Source organism: Helicoverpa armigera, chromosome 14 (genome assembly GCF_030705265.1).
Source record: "Helicoverpa armigera isolate CAAS_96S chromosome 14, ASM3070526v1, whole genome shotgun sequence".
NCBI classification, from domain to species: domain Eukaryota; kingdom Metazoa; phylum Arthropoda; class Insecta; order Lepidoptera; family Noctuidae; genus Helicoverpa; species Helicoverpa armigera.
This window is the reverse complement of record NC_087133.1, coordinates 8,027,550-8,047,829: the sequence shown is the minus strand read 5'-3', so window position 1 is coordinate 8,047,829 and position 20,280 is coordinate 8,027,550. Positions and strand designations below refer to the sequence as shown.

Sequence of the window (20,280 nt, the reverse complement as noted above, 5' to 3'; positions counted from 1 at the left end):
ATACTTATTTAAGCACCACATTTTTTTCTTACACGATTTTAATTAATCATTTACAAGTAAAAGTGTGGTCGTCACCACTCGGTGTCCTCGCGCAGTGTTGAGGTCGACTACTATCTAGAGCACATTCCTACCAGCCTGTCAGCCGCTAATACTACTAGTAGACCGTTTAGCACCTACTAAATATAATAATGCTTAGTCGTCATTAGTATTAATAGAAACAGAAGCCTGACGTGGAACTGAACTATTAAAATTGTCAGATGTCAATTTTATAGAAGCAGATTACGGCGTCATCGTCGATTCAGTTTTTAGATCCAGTTTTTTTTTTCTACATTTTACAGGACTATGATATTACATTTATATGCTTAATACGAGATTTATTGTGATATCCATCGTAAATGGTACATTTGTATTGTAGACTCTGGTGACTAGAAGACCACATCTACATTATAATAGTAGTCATTAAAGTATCGTACGAAGAAAACAAAGTGACTGTTTTTTTTTTCGAAGAATGGAAGTTACAGCGTTTTTGTTTCTTATTGTTCATCGTGGGAGGTTTATTGCAGGTGTTGATATTAATCTTCTAATGTCATCAAAAAAGGAGGGCGCAGCTTTGCATTGACTTAGGCATCCCCAAATGAATTTAGAATACAAAGAGTGAACGCAATTTCAACATGCCATAATTTTTATCCAGATTAAGATCTAGAACAAGAAAAACTAAGTAGACCAGCCTAAGCAAATATCCCTTCAAAGCACCTGACTCTAATGAATTATGCATCAGGGAACTGCGAAAGCTTATTTAACTGGTACACTATGAGAAAGTTAAAACACTACGTATAGTGCATTTCATAACACTAGTTAGTTGACATAACGATATCGACCGCCACCTACAAAGCTAGCTACTCGATTATGACCATTATGACCCTATAAGTTGGAAATAATTTATCATCTAAACTAGGTAGCCATTGTCTCTGTATTAGGTGAAACTTACGTAAAATATTTAGCTCGCAGTCACGAAAGCTATATTGTGACAGAAGTGACAGATTTCTCGCTCGTGTTGACACAGCGGCACGGTTTGATGCAAATTGTCGACATGGATGCTAACACATTTAGATTCACATGTGTCATGATCGTTGATGACCAATTGCAAAAAATGAATACCTAATTCGATGCAGAGGATTGTGAGCACGTCTTTAACAGGCTAAACGCTGACCTCGTTGAAGTGTAGCGGCTAGCGGCAGCAGCAAAAAGAACACTGATAGGATCAGCCGACAGTAACATTCTACACTGGAATCTACATCAACTGCTCAGTAGGCTTGCCCTAGAAAACTGACCGCACGACAGTATTAAGAAGCTAACAGACAAGCCATTTCTATGTGAACTTTGCCCTACACTCACCATAGGCCTTCACAATTTGCTTCACGAATAAAAAACGAACATGATTTTATTCTCGAATGTAGAAATATGCCCATCATTCACCATGACTGACGCCAATCAGTACGTTATTCCGCAAGAAATATCCGATGCATAATTCACTTTTGCCTCTTAAAAGCTTTCTAAAGCCAGCGGTACATTCAAGCTTAGTTTCACAGTCAGAGTTCTTAACCCTGACAAACAGTAAAATGCCAAATGCACGTTAGATGCAAGTGTGTACATAAATAATGCTGATACAGTGCCTCTTGTAGAGGTATTAACATTATTCGACCTCGTCAGCCAAAGGTAAGCCGCTCCCAACACACGCCGTGTTCCAAGTATTAGATTTATTGTTGCAGCTGAAATCAGAAGTCGTGTCTTGTTGCAAGCTATTATTCAGTTAAACGTTATTTCTTCTTGGATAATTTCTTAATGGACAGATCGGAAATATTGGCTGAATATTCTATTATGTCCTCAGCCCAAGTTGAATCAATGATTACTTAAATGAATTAGTTCTACAAAGTTAAAGTAATTACGAAATTCTTGCCCAAGCCCAAAATGACAAAATTTAAGCATTTTATGAAAGACCACTCCCGTCTGAACTAATCCCAATATTATAGCAAACCACAATTTATAATCCTTTTAATGCCAAAACGCAAATCCGAGACAGCATTATAAGGATTACAATCCACAATTCAAACCTAATCCATAGATTAAAGCCACAGATTCCAGAGTTTCGCAACAAAACGCGCTGCTACTAAAGATCGTGGTTACGGACTAATTACCCAATTTGTCACCCTGTGTTCCTTGATATGCGTGTCCAAACATGTACAAAGTCATGCTGAATTCTCATACCTGCCACATCAGATAAATGAGGTCCTACGTGCCACAGAAAAGGCTGCTTAGACACGGCCTTACATTCCTCAACAGGTTAGATTAGTGTACTTCAAGCTCAGATAAAACAATGCGATTACGACATGCCATGATGTTTGCATTGGAGATAATAAATTGTTAATACGGAGGTATTTGAGACGGACGTGGTTTCTGCGAATAATTTGCATCGTTGAGTCATTAATGGGGGTTTGTTTCCTTATTCGGCCAAACTAGACGTTTCAGTGGTTGACGAAAGCCCTGCAATACTGAGAATTATGACCCAGCCAATACAACCTTTTACATCTACAATGTTGAAGCACAATAAAATACACACCGTAGGTGTTGTGGGTAATAAAAATTCCTTCCTAGTAGTCAAAGACTGTTTATTGGTATTTGCTTTTACTTCAACGCTTGAAGTACCAATTGAAATGCCACCAGAGAAAAGTACCGCGTTAAGACTATACCACAGAAGACCGTACCTTTACTTAAATCTTAATTTCAAGAACGATGAGTACCGTTGCCATTTCAAAGATATTTTTTGTAATGGATCACGTTCACGTTACAGCCTATAACATACCACTGACGTGAGCTTTTTCATATTATTGGAATGGTGTAGTATGTTAACAGTTCTACATAAGTGGTGTGTCTCGTTATTGTGTGAAGTTATCTAGTAGCAACTCTTACAATTCTAGAGCCTTACTCGCTAGAAGAATATGTATTTGGACCCTCAAGTAAGGCGTTCGCATTACTGATTGATGAAAGGGGTTTATTGGAAAACTTGCATTGACAATTAATTCTTCATTATGTATTCGGTAGTTACAAAAGTGCAAGTGACAGAACCTCATTCCCTTTTCGTAGATATTGTACATCATTCAACTACAGCATTTCTTTTATATGAAATCTCGTGTAATACACCAGCTATCTACTTATTAACTGCAGAAACTACTCATATTTTATGAAGGTCTTTAATGTATTTCTTTGGTTCCGATTGTATCCACGATAAGTGACATAAATGGAGATTTGTTGAGTCCATATGCTTCGATAATATCGTGAAAAGTTATTACCGGACCGCGTAATTTCTGTGATATTATGACCTGATCTTGTGATATCAGCTTTATTATTATTTATGATAGGATGTTATAATGGGATAAGGATAAGGATCATTAAAATTATGGAATTACACTTTTTTATTATTATGAGCTTAGGTGCTAGTTTTATGTAAACGATGGTGTATAAAAATAAACGATGGTGTGAGAGGTTAATTGCCATTGGATGGAAGAATACTACTAAGTAACTGACGTACACTCTTATTAAGTACTTTCGATAAGTACCTGGAAAAAAGTTCCACAGAATGTACAGGTCCACCCAGCAGTTACTCCATTCCCTGAAAGCACATTGAGCTGTTGGTTCTGTGCTTGATGGTTCTCCGGTCTTTTTGGATGCCGTCGTGTCGAGCTATGAATGTAAGGGCACTGACTCATAGTCGTCCCGGACTAAATCGGTCTGGATGCCATTACGATCTTTCGCTATAACACTTACAATCGCGAAAAGCTCCGACACTACACGAAGTAATGCGAATCAAACATAACTCAATGAACAACGCGTATCTAATCCGTAAATGTTAGTAACGAATTCATAATCACCAGCATTGTTATTATATCGAAACTTGTTCAGTTGCGAAGCGACGAATAGGTACAAAGTAGTGCAAGGGCGACGAAGTCTGTATCGGCCTTAACTTGACAGAACAATGCAGTTAGAAGACTGATATTTGAATCTAATTGATCATGTAATAATGTCTCGATTGATTGCTACAATTAATCACAACATTGATTTGTCAGTGTGTATAATTTTATTGAAATTAGGCTATTAGGTCAAAATTTCGTGTGGTCTTTGTTTGTATCATGTTATTATCAATGTTATCATACGCAACAACGCATCTCTTGTCCAGGCCCTCACAAAAAGAATTCTCAAAAAATCTTGAAGAAATAATATTCTGTCATAAGAAACTTGTTCATTTGAGCTCTAGGACACCTTCCAAACATCTGTGTTTGGCTTATAGTCTTAAAAACGAACCCTCCTTCCTAAATTATAAAACTTCAAAGTACTGAGTACGAAAAGATTCAAGTACCTACTGCAGAAATGTCTTTAGGGGCTTCATTATCACATCACCACAGAGCTAACTAGAGCAACATTAACATTTGAATATCAAGGTTACAATCCAAAAAACCGCAACGATACTATACATAGGTTTCTTCATCTCGACCCGTATACAATTCATTGGCCACGCATAACTTACTTGCCCACATTTACTACAGAGAAGTTACAAAAATCGAGCTTTCAACAAAAAACCATTTAGACATGGTGCTCACAGTATTGACTTTTAACTCCAGTTTATTTCCTTAGCGTTGGCAAACACAGTTGTCTTAACAAAAAATTAAGCGACTCATTTTCTGAGGGTCAACGGCCCAGGATAAAAGCTAAGGTTTAATGTAGTCATCGATATTTTTCGCAGTACCTTACCTACAAATAACACCAAGTACGCGAATGTAAAAAATATATGATTTGTAGCTATTATAGAACCGTGTTCACAATTACACCGACTTAAAAATAAGTTTTAAATAAAACTGCCTATGTATTTTTTAATTTATTTAACCTGCACCAATAATAATTAAATGCATTTAAATAGATACTATACGTGCATTTAATAGTAGAATATAAACCTCCTGATATAGCAAAACCATTTCAATTAAAAACATTTCCCGCGCATTTATATGATATATCGCCCATCGGGATGGATGGAAGGAAATCTTTTACATAAATTTTTCTTCCCCATCCCACCTACAGTGTAATCCAAGGAATATAGGAATATAGTACTGGACATTATACGCAATTAGTTTCGACATTTATTGCTAGAGTTCTTGTTAGGTGCTTCCGCTAGTTAATTGTAAGGATAGTCGTAATGTTTAGTAGGCAGGATACGTAATCACTGTAACGAGGTCGAACAATAAAATAGTATTGACGTTTTTATGTTGTTTATTTTATTATTACAATGCACTTAATTGTACTTATTACTAATTTAATATAAGATACACAGAGGACGATGTGGCCGTGCAGGCGTGCGCTGACCAGAGAGCGAGAGGGTTGGTGGAGACGGAAGTGTTTCATAAAATATTTAATAAATGTCAATGTCAGTGTCAAATGTCAATTTTATGTTTGGATACACTCCGCTACATCATCCCCCTTTAAAAACAAGTTTTTTTTTTTTTACAATTTATTTGGATTTCTAAACAGTACCAATCTTATCCAATCCTTTGAAACTGCCCATTCAACCAACCGCGGTGAGCCTTCCCCACTGAAGCACAAAGCCTATGCAGGTCTAATGTGAAAGGAGGTTCTGGTATATTTTACATTGTTTTTCTTATCTACTATATCATAAGATCTGAATCCATGTGATTTTACAATAACTCCAGGTAACCACAACTTATCATTTACATCCTTTTTAAACCAAACATTTTGATTAACATAAAATTCGTTCTTAAATTTACTTGTTTTATTGTAGTTTTTCATATTTCTAATCATAGATTTGTCAAAATGATACAACTTATTTTCATACCCTTTTGGTTTCAGATACTGTGCAGGTACAATTCTTTTAGTTCGTAGATTTCTGTTCATTAATAGTTCACTAGGTGTTAAGTTGGTATCAGCTACTGGTGACGCTCTATACATTAATAAAGCTAATCTATAATCAGTTTTATCCTCATAACATTTTAATAACATTTTTTTAGCAATTTGAACTGCTCGTTCAGCTAGACCGTTTGATTGGGGATATCTAGGGCTTGAAAAAGTAAATTTGAATCCCCAGTCCAAGGCAAATTGTCTACATTCCCTGGAATCAAAAGGCACATGATCCGCCACTATTTCACTTGGGATTCCAAAGTTAGAAAAAACATCAATGAGAACATTAATAACACATTTTGCTGATTTACTAGTGACATACTTAATATCCAACCACTTAGAAAAATAATCATAAATAACTAGATATGCTTTGTTTTTGAAGTCCATAATATCTATACCTAATTTAGAGAAGGGTAGATCAGGAATACAATGAGGCAGTAATGGTTCCTTAACATTATTGTTTTGATACATTTGACAAGGATAACATTTCTTTACAAATTCCTCAATATGATTGTCTATGTACGGCCAATAATACAATTGTCGAGCAAGTCGTTTCATTTTATTTGTACCAATGTGACCTTCGTGTAAACTAGATATAACAGACAGTCTTAACCCTTTAGGAACAATTAAACGGTCTCTATAAAACACTAATTCATTATCTAGTGTGAGTTCTCCTCTTAACTTATAATAGCTTTGCAAATTATCTGTTATATGTTTGGTTGTGGGCCAACCATTTTTAATAAATTCTCTTAATTTTAATAATTCACTATCATCAGAACTTGCTTCTATCAATTGCTTTTTCTGTTCATCAGTACATTCTAAATTTTTAGATAAACCAATACAGTGTATAACCTCATGCATATATGTTTCATCTATATTTTCACATTTTTGATAAGATCTAGATAAAAGGTCAGCAATGTACAAAAATTTACCTTGTAGGTACTTGAACTCAATATTATATTTTAATAATTTAAGTTTCAGTCTCTGTAATCTAGGAGATGGGATTTCATGCAAATGTTTTTTTAAAAGGCTTTCTAATGGTTTATGGTCATTGTAAACAGTGACCTTACGGCCATAAATATAATAGTGAAAGGATGATGGGCAATTTTGTATGAACCCTGGCCTGATAACCAATAAAGTTCTAATGTATATTAGATTATTGCTTATACCCTAAAGTTACTGAAATAAAACAGTTCATGTCAAGAATCGACCGGAAATAAGTACAGTCGGGCACAAAAGAGTTATACTTTATGCACCCATTTTTTTTTGTTAAAATAAAATCTATAATAGAAAAAATCATTGTATGATGTATTTTAGTCAACTTATCACTTATTTAAATAAGCCTAGGGTAGACTATCAGTAAAAATCGGTCTTAACTAGGCATAATTGTTTTAATAGCAAAACAAAACTTAAAAACTTTTACTTTTACCACCGTATACTATTTTCATTATTGGAGATAGCATTTCCTCGTTCTGCGGCACCAGGATAGTCGGCCCTGGGTTGTCGAATTATTAGAAAAATAGCGACCCACCCCAGTTTCACACGGGAAAACAGTATTTTCTCACTATTTAACGGATGTTACTACACATACAAACCTTCCTCTTCAATCACTCTATCTTTGAATATAATAATATATTAAAAAACCGCATCAAAATCTGTTGCGTAGTTTGGAAGAATTAAGCTTGCAAATGGACATAGGGATATAAGGACTGACAAAGCGACTTTGTTTTATGCTATGTAATGATACACAAATAGTAACCAACCGGGTGGTCAGGTCCACAACGATACATGAGGGGTTTTATCAGTAGAATAAAGTTATTTAAGTTGTTTGTCAGCTTTCACAGAGTTCTCATCATATGGCACATCAGGCTTGTTAGCCAGGACAGTCGACAGTCATTGGTGATGATAGATTGATGCCAGCACACCTTCAATTCCACAGGATTATATTTCGAAGCAAGATATATTATCCTGGCCATTAGATGATGTCTGTGCAAGAACTCACGATAAGTATTTGCATTAAATGGGCTACGAACTTGACTGAACTGATTTGAAAATCTTTCAGTGGTGAAAGATGCGTTATTTATAATAAGAAGCTTCTTTATATACCATACGTGCCAAAGTAGTTTAATTCCATAGACAGTCGTAGGCTTACAGGACTGATATCTTTTTTCCCCAGTGGTTAACAATGTTCTACCCATAACAAAAATTGAAGTTTAGGGTATAAGCTATCATTTGATGTGCAAATGTTTTTCATTGGTTATGCCGGTTAGACTCACTGGACCGGCGGAATACGTACACCTTACGTTGTGAATAATACCTGTTTTTTTTTTATATGGACACATGCACCTTCCGTGACACATCCTGACTGATATTGACAATAATATAATGCACTTAAACATCCCTCCCATACGCAATGAAATGGTTCAAGTCCATGGGCTGTACTATGCTATCAAGTGTCATAACTTCGTTCTCCGGTGGTTTACAATATTTTGCCCATAATAAAGAATGAAGCTTAGGGTATAAGCTATTATTTGATATGCAAATGGTTTTCATTGGTTATGCCGGTTAGACTCACCAGAACGGCGGAATACGTACACCATACGTTGTAAACACTACTTGCTAAATAATCTTTTTTTTTTCAATAAACTTGGAAAATATGGGCACAGACACTTTCCGTGAATCGTCCTGACTAATATGGACAATAATATAATGCACTTGAATATCTCTCCCATACAAGATGAATTGGTTCAAGTCCATAGGCTGTCCTATGCTATCAAGTGTTATATCTTCGTTCTCCGGTGGTTTACAATATTTTGCCCGTAATAAAAAATGAAGCTTAGGGTATAAGCTATCATTTCATATGCAAATGGTTTTCATTGGTTATGCCGTTTAGACTAACCAGAACGGCGGAATACGTACACCATACGTTGTAAATACTACCTGCTAAATAATCTTTTTTTTTCAATAAACTTGGAAAATATGGGCACAGACACCTTCTGTGACTCGTTCTGACAGTTATTGACAGTAATAATGCACTTAAGCATCCCTCCCATACGCAATAAAGTGGTTTAAGTCCATGGGCTGTCCTATGCTATCAGGTGTCATATCTTCGTTCTCCGGTGGTTCACAATGTTTTGTCCATAATAAAAAATGAAGCTTAGGGTATAAGCTATCATTTGATATGCGAATCGTTTTTATTGGATATACCGGCCAATTTTACCCATCATCCTTTCTTTGTAGCCCAGACTATACTTAAAAGTTCTTTTTCAATTTGAGAGAAATTCCTTTCCGCAGAAGTTAAGCTTCTTGAAGCAAATGAGACAGGTTTGTTGTTTTGTAAAAGACAGCATCCAAGACCTTCTTGAGATGCATCACACTGAATTACTATGGGCAGGTTATTATTGAAATTTTGTAAAACTGGGGCTTGTGTAAGCATTTTCTTAATATTAGCAAAAACATTATCATGGACAACAGTCCATAACCAATCAGTATCTTTTTTTAATAATTGCTGTAGGCATGATGCAACATTAGCCATGTTAGGAATAAATTTTCGCAAGTAATTGACCATACCAAGGAATATTTGTAATTCCTTTTTATTCTTTGGAGTTTTCATATTAACAATGGCATTCACTCGTTCAGGGTCAATTTTCATGCCATTTTCAGAGAAAATATGACCAAAATATTTAACCTCCTTAAGTTTATACTGAAATTTATCACTATTAAAACGAACATTATGTTCTTTCGCTCTTTGAAAGACTTTGTTTAAAATATCATCATGCTCGCGTTCATTCTCCCCACATATTAATAAATCATCACAGTAAACTACTACTCCAGGTATGTCACCAAAGGCTGATTCACTATATTTTGAAAAATTTCAGGTGCAATAGATAGACCAAAAGGCAAACGCAGAAATTTAAAACAGCCATACGGGCTGTTAAAACAACAATAGTCAGAAGAATCTTCAGTTAACTTAATATTATAAAATCCATCGGAAAGATCTAGAACTGAGAAATACTTTTTGTTACATAACTTGGATACAATTTCTTCTAATGTAGGAATTAAATGATACTCTCTCAGTAAAACCTTGTTTAAATCTTTGGGATCTAGACATATTCTTAAAGAACCATCCTTTTTCTCTACAATAACTAAGTTGCTTACAAAATTCTTGGGGTGTTCTACCTTTGCAATGACTTTGTGCTTCACCAGAGCTTCCAACTTGTCTGCGAGTCGTTCCATGAGTGCATTAGGCACACGACGAGGCGGTCTCACCACAGGCTCCGCACCTGGTTGAATGCGCAGCTGCAATGGACTCTTAAATTCACCAACACCCTGAAACAGTTTGCGGTTCTTATTAATAATTATATCTTTATTATTTAAACTATTAAGAGTATGAACATTGTTCTCTTTTATAAATCCCAGTTGACACAGAGACCCCAAGCCCAGAATAGGTTTGACCTTTTTATTAATTACTATGAATTCAGTTAAAAAAAAATTCTCCTCATTATTAAAAATCTTTAATTGTACTTTACCTAAAGGATAAATTTTGCCCCCACCAAAGACCTCTATTACAGTTTTTGTCTCAGATAACTTAATATTTGTTTCATCATCGACAATTTTCATCACATCTCCAAAACTCAAGACGTTAATCTGAGCCCCTGTGTCACATTTAAAACTGACTCTTTTATTATTAACACGTATAGTTTCTGTCCATTCATTTGTTTTAAGATTAATTGAGGCTACTAGTCACAAATCATGTATTTTATTGTCAGATGTGTCAAAATTAATGTTATTGACCTTATTATGTGATGCAGTGCAACCACGAGCAAAGTGATTCATTTTTTTACATTTGGTACATGTTTTACCATAGGCGGGGCATTGCCTCGGTCCATGTTCTGAGTTACATTTCTTACAAAGATAATATGTGCTATTATACTGACGATTACTTTTAATATATGACCTATCTCTATTAAACGGATACTTAACTTTCCCCTCCTCTGCTGAAGCCGGCTGAGTCGTTGTTTTTGCTCCATGCACCTGTTGAACTTCTGTGTTGCTCAGCATCTTGATGTGCTCTCTTGATAGTTCTCCAGCTCGGCAGATATCCACTGCTCGCATTACTGTTAAGTCCTTCACTTCTAAAAGTTTCTGTTGGAGCCTTTGATCCCGTACACCAATGACAATTCTGTCTCGCAGCATTCTGTCCTTTTGTTCACCGAAATTGCAATTCTCAGCGAGTTTTCTAATTACCGTGTAGAATGCGTCAAATGATTCGCCATCTTGCTGATATCTTTTGTTAAAATTGTAACTGTTAATAACCTCACTTTGCTTGGGCTTGAAATACTCATCAAATAGTAGTAAAATTTCTTCAAGCTTTATTTTTTCTTCATTTGTCTTCAGCACGTTAAAATATAGCTCCTGCGCCTGCTGCCCGATGCAGTTAAGTAAAATGGCCGCCTTCCTTGTCTCCGTAATTTTCTCAAACCCAGCAGCCATGAGAAAAATTTTAAAACTTTGTTTGAATCGTTGCCACTGGGGCCAACAGTCCTCTAAATTGTCCAACATCATGCCTTGTGGCATCTTGTATTCCACAGCTCCCACACCCATGTTGCCCATGTTGTCTACCGATTTTTCTTCGGCCATTGTTAGGTATTGTTTTATCCAAAATAATCCTTAGTCCTGGTTCTTCAACGGCTGCGCCATGTAACGAGGTCGAACAATAAAATAGTATTGACGTTTTTATGTTGTTTATTTTATTATTACAATGCATTTAATTGTACTTATTACTAATTTAATATAAGATACACAGAGGACGATGTGGCCGTGCAGGCGTGCGCTGACCAGAGAGCGAGAGGGTTGGTGGAGACGGAAGTGTTTCATAAAATATTTAATAAATGTCAATGTCAGTGTCAAATGTCAATTTTATGTTTGGATACACTCCGCTACAATCACAGCCTATAGATCTGATCATAACTCGATTTTATGGGAACAACTCATCCCTTGGTAGATGTTGCGTGGGATAGCGTAACCAGTTAATAAGGTTCTTACTTTTATTAATTGCTAATTACTGTAACTTTAGATTAAAAATCCTGGCAAGTAACCGGTTCATAAGGTTCTGACTTTCAGATGAAAAATGTACAAGGTAATGGAAAACAAAGTTATTTCTGAAGGAACAGTCTCTTGTTTCTCAATCGTTTACTTAAAAGTTATTTGTTCAAATGAGCAGTGTTATTTACTTGGTCAATTTGATGAGCTTTTTCGACTGTTATGCCAATGCAAAATTCAGATTTACCTGCAAATATTTCAACTTAAAATTCAGGCTAGCAGATATAAACTTAAATAAATTCTCATTATTTTGTACCAGGTTAAAGAATAAAGAGTAGCCGTAATTAATGGCACGGAGGACTTGTTCAGATCCCACAAACTGGAACACTTGCATACTGATAGAACATTGAAGTGCTTACCTACCTTAACAGGTACCATTCGAATTAAATATTTATCAGGCAAGAGGAATGTTTTGTGTTTGCACAATTGCCCGTATTTAGCCACGGAATTCTCGTGAGAATATTAAATCGAACTTTTCTTAGAACTGTGAACCTGTTTGCTTAGTATAATTTTTAAAGAACACAGCAGGCGTGAGGATAGATTTATTCAGGGTGATATCGAAAACGAAGTCATGAAACACTGCGATGAATCTTATTAGACTGGCCTTTTTGCAGTGCAAAACGTCTCAATATGTTTTTACATTACGCAAATCTGAAACCTTCTTAAAATTGACTATTGTATGCTTTGCGAAAGTTTAGTCTACAATGTATTCTACAACATTATTTATTGCATATCGATTCGTCATTCAAATGGACCGTAATTCGCACCGCATGGGAGGTGGCGTAAGCGCAACCTAATCTTCCGATCCCGTTGGTACTTTGATTGCTGCACCAACGAACTAGGTCGTGTTCAGAAGTAGACTAGCCTTAGGACAGATTAAATGTTCTGCCGATCAATCGAGACCGTACTTTAACCGCAATTCCAACAATCAATAACAGAACTAATTCCGAGTTGTTTCTTTAATAGATAAATCTAACGGGCAAAGACAATAAGTAAAGTTTATTCAGGAAAATTGCAACAAAAGCTTGCGAAATCTCAATCTTATCAAAGGGCAGGTGTGTTAAGGGTCAGGCCTTAGAATCGAGACCATACGACTGCGGACGCCATATTTCTGTTTTATCTTCCCAAAAGATGTAAAATGTTGCCTTGGTCGGTTGAACTACAGTAGCGAAGTTTATTGGCGGACACTTACTACATTGTCAGTAGGTATAATTAATCAAAGTTTAATGTTTCCACTACCAGCAGTTTATCGGTGAGTGAAGGCGTCTTAAATTATCCAATGAATATTAAGTAATGGATACCTTTGTAAGGGGATTTTGGTCAATTCCAGCCTCAAAATTCCTAATCTCACATCTACGAAGGTTAGTACGCAACCTTAGGCGCATTGAACTCCTTGCCGTAATATATTCAAACCTTCAACTAAAATCCAGTAAGATATGACAAAAAGCTCAACAATACTGCGTGATAAAATCGTGTACAATTCTTATATCATTACACAATAGACATTAAACAGATAGGCATTGTTAGCAACGGTTAAAACTAGAAACAATAGCGTGATATTGACGACGTTAATGACGATTGTATCAATTAATTGGCAATTTTTGTTTTGAAACGTGAGATCAGCAATTCGGTAGCGATGACAGGTATTGTTTCGTAAGATGAGGGTGGTTTTTGATTGGGGTTTGAATGAGTTTCATTTGATTACTGTTATGAATTGATATAGTTATCGGCACGAATCTTGAGCTCTGACCTACATTTGCGCAGGAGTAATTTATTGGGTCCCTTTTGTGGTATGATGTGAGGCGCGGGAACGAGCTAAAGCGGTAATTGGCCGACAGTGCATCGCGTCATAGCCGTCACTCGGGATTGATTCTTTGCTAATAAATCACTTCTGCGCAGATATAGGTCAGAGCTCAAGATTCGTGCCGATAACTATAGAGGTGAATACCTTCTGTTCGTGATTGCTTTCGCATACCTACTATAGATTCTGCTTTCCATTGCAGCGGTATTTATACAATGGATCAAACAACATTCCAAGAATAACATAAATACCTACTTGAAATATACCCTTTATTCGCATCAAGCAGTGTCAGCGTTTCGAATAATTCTACACCAATGATTCGAACTAACTTGATCGCTGATTAATTATTTCAATTCTACACTCAAACATGATGACCGTAGTCGATATGAGAACAATCAGATTATGTCTGTTTGTTTTATGTATGTATGTTTCACAACAACAAACAATGATTGGTTTCTTAGTAATTTGCTTCCGTTGCTACATATTAACACTGGTATCAGTGTTCAGAGCTGAGTATTCAGCTGCATCTGACTAAGACTGGAAGCCGACCCGACATAATTTGGAAAAAGGTGAAATGCTTACAAAACGTACTAGAAAACGCACCCAGAGATTAGTGTAATTACAAAGTTAAGCATTTAGGTACATCATGGGAGTTAGTAGCTGTAATATGGCTGTAAGACTCCGAAAGATCCCCATTTTTTATGCATAAATTTATAGCACCAGTACAGTTTGAACATCGCGTTATGATGTAACTTAAGAAAACTAAAGAAGCACTATTTCTCTGGGGACGTAGATAAATAATGTTTTTACGTTTGATATGGCTGAAATAGTATCAGTTTTGGTATTTCTGCCATAAACTTGTTCTACCAATTATCCAATACCTATTACCAAGGCCGTTTTAGGTTACGAATATTTAAGCATTTACCTGTCTATCTAATAACAAAGCAATGTTAGGATTTAGGACCCGTTCATGACAATGAGGTTCATTTAATTTACATATTATTGTAATGAGGTGAAATAATAAACGCCATATCCCTTCATAAATCACCTAAAACCGGGTGAATGGAATAGAAGGGTCGTTGGTTAGGTTACTTCAATAAGTGCCAATAAGCGAAATACCAATGTTTAAAGATAAGGCTGACATTTATTTATTCTAGATTGCAACGTGTGCAAATTTTAGGCTATAAATTCACGCCAATGTGTTAAACTGTGGACAGGTAGGTATATTTTAATAATAATTGGGAAATTGATACATCGGTTTGGTTCCTAACGACTTTATTTGGAATTGAGACAAATTTTCAAACAGAGAAATGGTTAGCAACGACCGCGAGTCAATCCTCGGTATGTTTTAAACTATCGTCCACCAGCGCAGCGATTTTATCCGCATCTCGTAAAACTTCTCCGCGCATCTGAGTTCTGTTTGAGCCCTAACATCATCATCATAGGCATAATATACAAGGCATAATATCAATAATACCTAAGCACCTAAATTCGTGATTCCCCGAATAAAGCACTGCTTACTTAGGCATAGGACACACTGACGTAGGCACCTGTCCCAGGAATAGTGACCAGTCACATTTGTTTAAAAAAAAAAATACATTTACTCGTGCCGGGATTCCACAATTAAATAAGTATAAACTTATTGTTGACTTATAATGGAAGGAATTTTAGTTACGTACATACCTACCTAGGTACTTACAATAGATTCCTTTTAATAGGTCCTTATTTACGTAACTAGGATTTCTTCTAATATCGCACATACCTACCTATTGTTGGTAGGTATCAATGGTATGTACTTACCTACCTACATGTAGGTACGTTAGGTATCAATCGGATTAACGTCGAGCCGGATGGACAGTAGAACATCGCTACAAGAAAACTGGCTGCAGGTACTTACTGACTAACTGGAAAAGTAGGTAGCTAGAAGTAGGCACTATCTATCTGATGTATGTTCTACTTCATAGTACATGCCTATGTACCTAGGTATGTATACTTAACTATTGTACGAGTATTTACAACACTGTCGTCTACCCATGTAGGCACCTATGTATATACCTACCTAGTTTGCGTTTTCATATCATTAGAAACCGTTTAAACTCAGAAAACGTGATAAAACGACGATTTAACTTCGTGTGATTCAGAATTTATTGAAACAAGATTGAATCCGTAAATAGTAAAATACCTACCTTCTTGCTTACTAACTTACTATGCAAATTGCCGACTTAAGATATTCAATAAGCGTAGGTATTTATAATAATATTCTGTTTATGTAAGTAAATGATAAATGTTCTGTCATTCTTTTTATTAACCTACCTACATTTGACTGTAACTAGAAAACTTAGGTATTATAAAACAATTAAGTAAGTAAGTTTGCTGCAAACTAGGTAGGTAGCTTGTCATTTAGATACCCAACTTTGTAGTTTGTTCTGTTTATAGTAGTCTAACTAAGCTACTTAGTTCCTAGTCGGTCGGTTTGTTTACGAAACATACCTAACAAGCAGCGGTTTGCTAGTTACCTTTATCATCAATGAAAAACACAATGGATATGCTAATAAATAACTTACAAATAAACAGGGTTGTCTAGCGGTCCACCTGCCTACTGTATCGGGTACAGAGGCTGCGTCGGCGTCCCCCCTGGAATGCGACACCTGTGACCACAATCACACTCACAGTACCACTCCGACCTAACACTTTACTAAGTCACAAATAAAAACAACGTTTTCACACAATATACCACACAAAAATTATCAAAATAACGGTGTTTACTGTCACATCCCTTTACTTCGGGAAAAAGTTTCGCGGACTCGGAAATAAACACGTTCAGCCTACCGACCGGCACCGAAGAGAGCGGCGAACGAACTCGAATTGACGTAAACGGAGTGGGGACTGGGGATCGCGCGTGAATAGCGAACTAAACGACGCGACTGTGGCGCCGCCACACCTGTCAACGCGCAGTGCACAACTTTGTGAGGCTCCGCGGCGCGACAAGCAATGAACCGAGCGCGCGGCGAAAGTAGTAGAGGTGCAACAGCAATTTTTTAAATCGAGCTTAGTTATTTTTAATGTTAGACTGACTTTATGACCAAAGTACTGACTTTAGGTAGGAGATAACTTCAAAAACATGGAGAATTACTTACCTTTGATTGAATACAGATTATTTTACATTATTTTATTCATTTAAATACATAAAACTTGAATAGATGATTTTTTAATGGACACCTAGTTATCATAAAAAATAAACACCTTAGTAGATAGATATCTACACTATATATCACTTCGTCCAACGTTGCATCAGGTACCTACTACCCATAGGTATTCATTTCTCCGATTACACAACTACAGCGGCAAAGTTTAACCGGGTGTAGGCAGGAAGCAAATGTCTTCGAGAATTATTCACCACAATACCTGACTAATTGAAAATCTTTGTTACAAAGAGGCCTGGTATTGGCACAGCCTCTGTTTGACAATCCGTGTAATGAATATCATTATAGGATGTCATAAACTTTGTAAAGCCAATTTGTTGTTATTGTTGGTTCTTGACGTACCTAGTACCTAGGTACCTACTACTTTTGTACCAGTGCTTTGCGACGTGCCCATATTGATGTTTCTTATGCAACTAAGGACTTAGGAATTTAGTTGTTTGTTGCGGTGATGTAATGACATCAATATTTTTCTATTGATACTCTGCTTGCTGCATCGTAGGTACGTTGGCTGCTACTATAGCCGATACTTATACATTTTGCAGGTAGTATACTTAGGTAGACAGAAATCTCTGATGCAAGTTGCGACAGAAATATTACTTAGCGGGATAGCCAATACGTAACATTCTGTATCAGGTCAAAAATTCACATTGTGGCTACTCTTACCGCTATTTAACTACTTCAGGAATAATTTTCCATCTTTGCCCTCTGTTAACTGTGTAAAGTTTAATCTGTATTCCCGCGGTTTCACTTGCATCACCGAGGGAACTATATTACTCGGAGACTCGGAGATAATGTAGCTTCCTAAGTGTGAAAGAAATTTTCAAATAGTGCTTTCGGAGCCTTAAGGGTACCTAAAGGGGTAGTTATCATATCATTAGTATAGAATTAATGAATGGGAAGGTAGATAGAGAGGAACAATAGTTTCTTTTCCAGATCAGATTTTCTTCCGCCACGCAACAAACAGGGAATTGCAAATTTTATCATTAACGCAATCTGTCGTGAAACTAACCGCCTACTTGTTGAGTAACAATTTATATTCTCTGTAAAATTTTGACGCAGTTAATTCAAATCTGTCATTTACCATATTTATTGAGCGGTCAAACTTAATATTGACACTGATTTATACACTCAATTTTGTGTAAGCGGTTTCTGAATCACAATTTCAATAGAGCTCGGTCAGGAGCGGTGTCGAGTCTATTTGAACCTGAATATCCTTTTTAAGTATTTCAGTTGAAGTGATGAAACAAAAATGTACCTGAAAAAATAATAATCATAAAATAAAATGACGCAAAATAAATTCAAATAATTTATTTCGTTTTACGACGTGCCTTTATGAATAAATCTTTATTGTGTCTCGCATGGTATTGCTTTAAGTCGGTAAGTAATAGAGGAAAACATAATACGCGATTTTATAGAAAATATTGCATATCTACGTAATTATTACAGGTGTATGGCACATACTATTATACAAAATATACAGGATTATAGACTAATTTATTATAATATTTAATCTAATATCACTTTATTTAATGATATAGTTGATGATGCAGCTGTGTTATTGCGAGGATGATCAGCATTAGAAAATGTTCGAATATACCTGGAACGAAAAAAAAAGTTATTTCACATATTACAGTACAGACATTGCTGATCATTGCACATCTATGTCATATTGAGTTCTGGGGCTAGATTCTGCTAATAAGCGACATACGACGATATCCAACTAAGATTTAATCATGACTCAATTACGATTGAAGCGTATATTGCATTCCTCTATTCTTTGTTTTAAATAACCGTTTTTATCCTCTTCTGTGATTCAATTATAAATCATACTGTGTGCAAATGATTTACTATTGCAATATCGTTGTAGAGTAGACTACCTAGACCAAATGGCAGACCAATTGTATTTCAATCAAATGTAATTGGAATACAATTGGTCTTTTATTGGTAGCAGAATGCCCGCTAAGGTTAAAACTGCTATTGAGATTCAATTGTTATCCAATTTTCACATTATCAACTTAGCAGAATCAGAATCAAACCACTGGCTGTCATTTAATATCTTTAGCAGTCTTTACGGCCGGGTATTTAGAAGAGATTTAATATTGTTTGAATAAGATGGATTTATATCATAAAGTACTTACATAAAGAATGTGAAGCTTTATCTTGTACCGGTGGAGCTCGGTATTCATCAGTTGCTTCTAAAAACTGGTACATTGCTTTAAAACCTGTACCATCTAAGCGGTCGTTCGACCTAAATGTAACTTTGAAGAAATTCCTCTCAGACTCTACGTGGAAGTCTTTCATTTGTCCACAATATCTACCGAATCTATTGTCTTCAGTCATGTAGTTTGAAAATTCGACATAATCACTCGCCGATACTGCTTCGCATCTGGAACAGGTATTTAAATATTAGTGTTATTTTTTTCGATATTATCTATGATATGATTTTTGGTGTTAATACCTAAGGGCTCCATCCATGCCTGGCTTGGATAACATTGGGTGCCTTGCCTAGAGTTACTATTCTCTGACCCAGATTCTACAAATATATTTATAGCTATTATAATTTGATATCTGATGAGTTAGGTACTTATCATTCCATCAAATTAGTAGATCTAACATTCATTACACTTCTAGGTGCAGGTACAGGTATAATGTATTCAATCTTAATACTTACGGCAAAACTCCTTCAACGTCAAAATTCGTGAAATGCAGATGCACCTTCTCAGTCTCGCCGCCGTGAAAGAAGTATGTACACTCAGTATCCCTTGGATATGGTCCCGGCGAGTTCGGTGATGCAAATGTGCCATTGCGCGCCTCACTACTATTATACACGAACGCGCATGGAAACTCCTTTAACTGCCTCCCTGTGTTTATTCCGAAATCTGAAAGTAAAGAGAATATTTTCATTACTAAATTGTAACATTAATTTTCGACAAATTCTTAATTTTACAGGGGACGATTCTTCACTATCCGGGATAAACCTGTGCTATGTTTAAATAAAAATATATTGGACAATAATCTTATAGGCAATAGCCAATACGTCACCATAACGTAACGTAATTTTGCTACCACAGCAAAAAATAAGTAAAACCAAACAGTTTGTTGTGTCTGGGAATCGAACCCAAGACCTTAAAATTATTTTTAATCCAGTAAGTCCGTCACGACCTCAGCCATTATTGAATACTTATATGGAATTCTTATATTTCATTGTTCTTTATG

General features: G+C 36.0%; 2 protein-coding genes across 3 annotated transcripts in view; both read right to left on the bottom strand.

Moving 5' to 3' along the window:
* LOC110381684 (cadherin-99C) overlaps nt 1–16,755 on the bottom strand; it is a 146,339-nt gene extending 129,584 nt beyond the window's left edge. For both annotated transcript variants that reach the window (XM_064037795.1, XM_064037794.1), the window contains exon 1: nt 16,426–16,755. The gene's annotated coding sequence lies outside the window, so the exon portion shown is untranslated. The remainder of the gene's footprint in view (nt 1–16,425) is intronic.
* Nucleotides 16,756–18,357: 1,602 nt separating this feature from the next.
* Nucleotides 18,358–20,280, bottom strand: part of LOC110381732 (suppressor of lurcher protein 1) — a 359,122-nt gene continuing 357,199 nt past the window's right edge. Inside the window, exons 13-15 of the mRNA XM_049837140.2 lie at nt 19,736–19,943; nt 19,203–19,450; nt 18,358–18,661 (exon numbers count right to left, since the gene is read on the bottom strand). Of these exons, the coding sequence (XP_049693097.2) occupies nt 18,591–18,661; nt 19,203–19,450; nt 19,736–19,943 (527 nt within the window). The 3' untranslated portion in view covers nt 18,358–18,590. The remainder of the gene's footprint in view (nt 18,662–19,202; nt 19,451–19,735; nt 19,944–20,280) is intronic.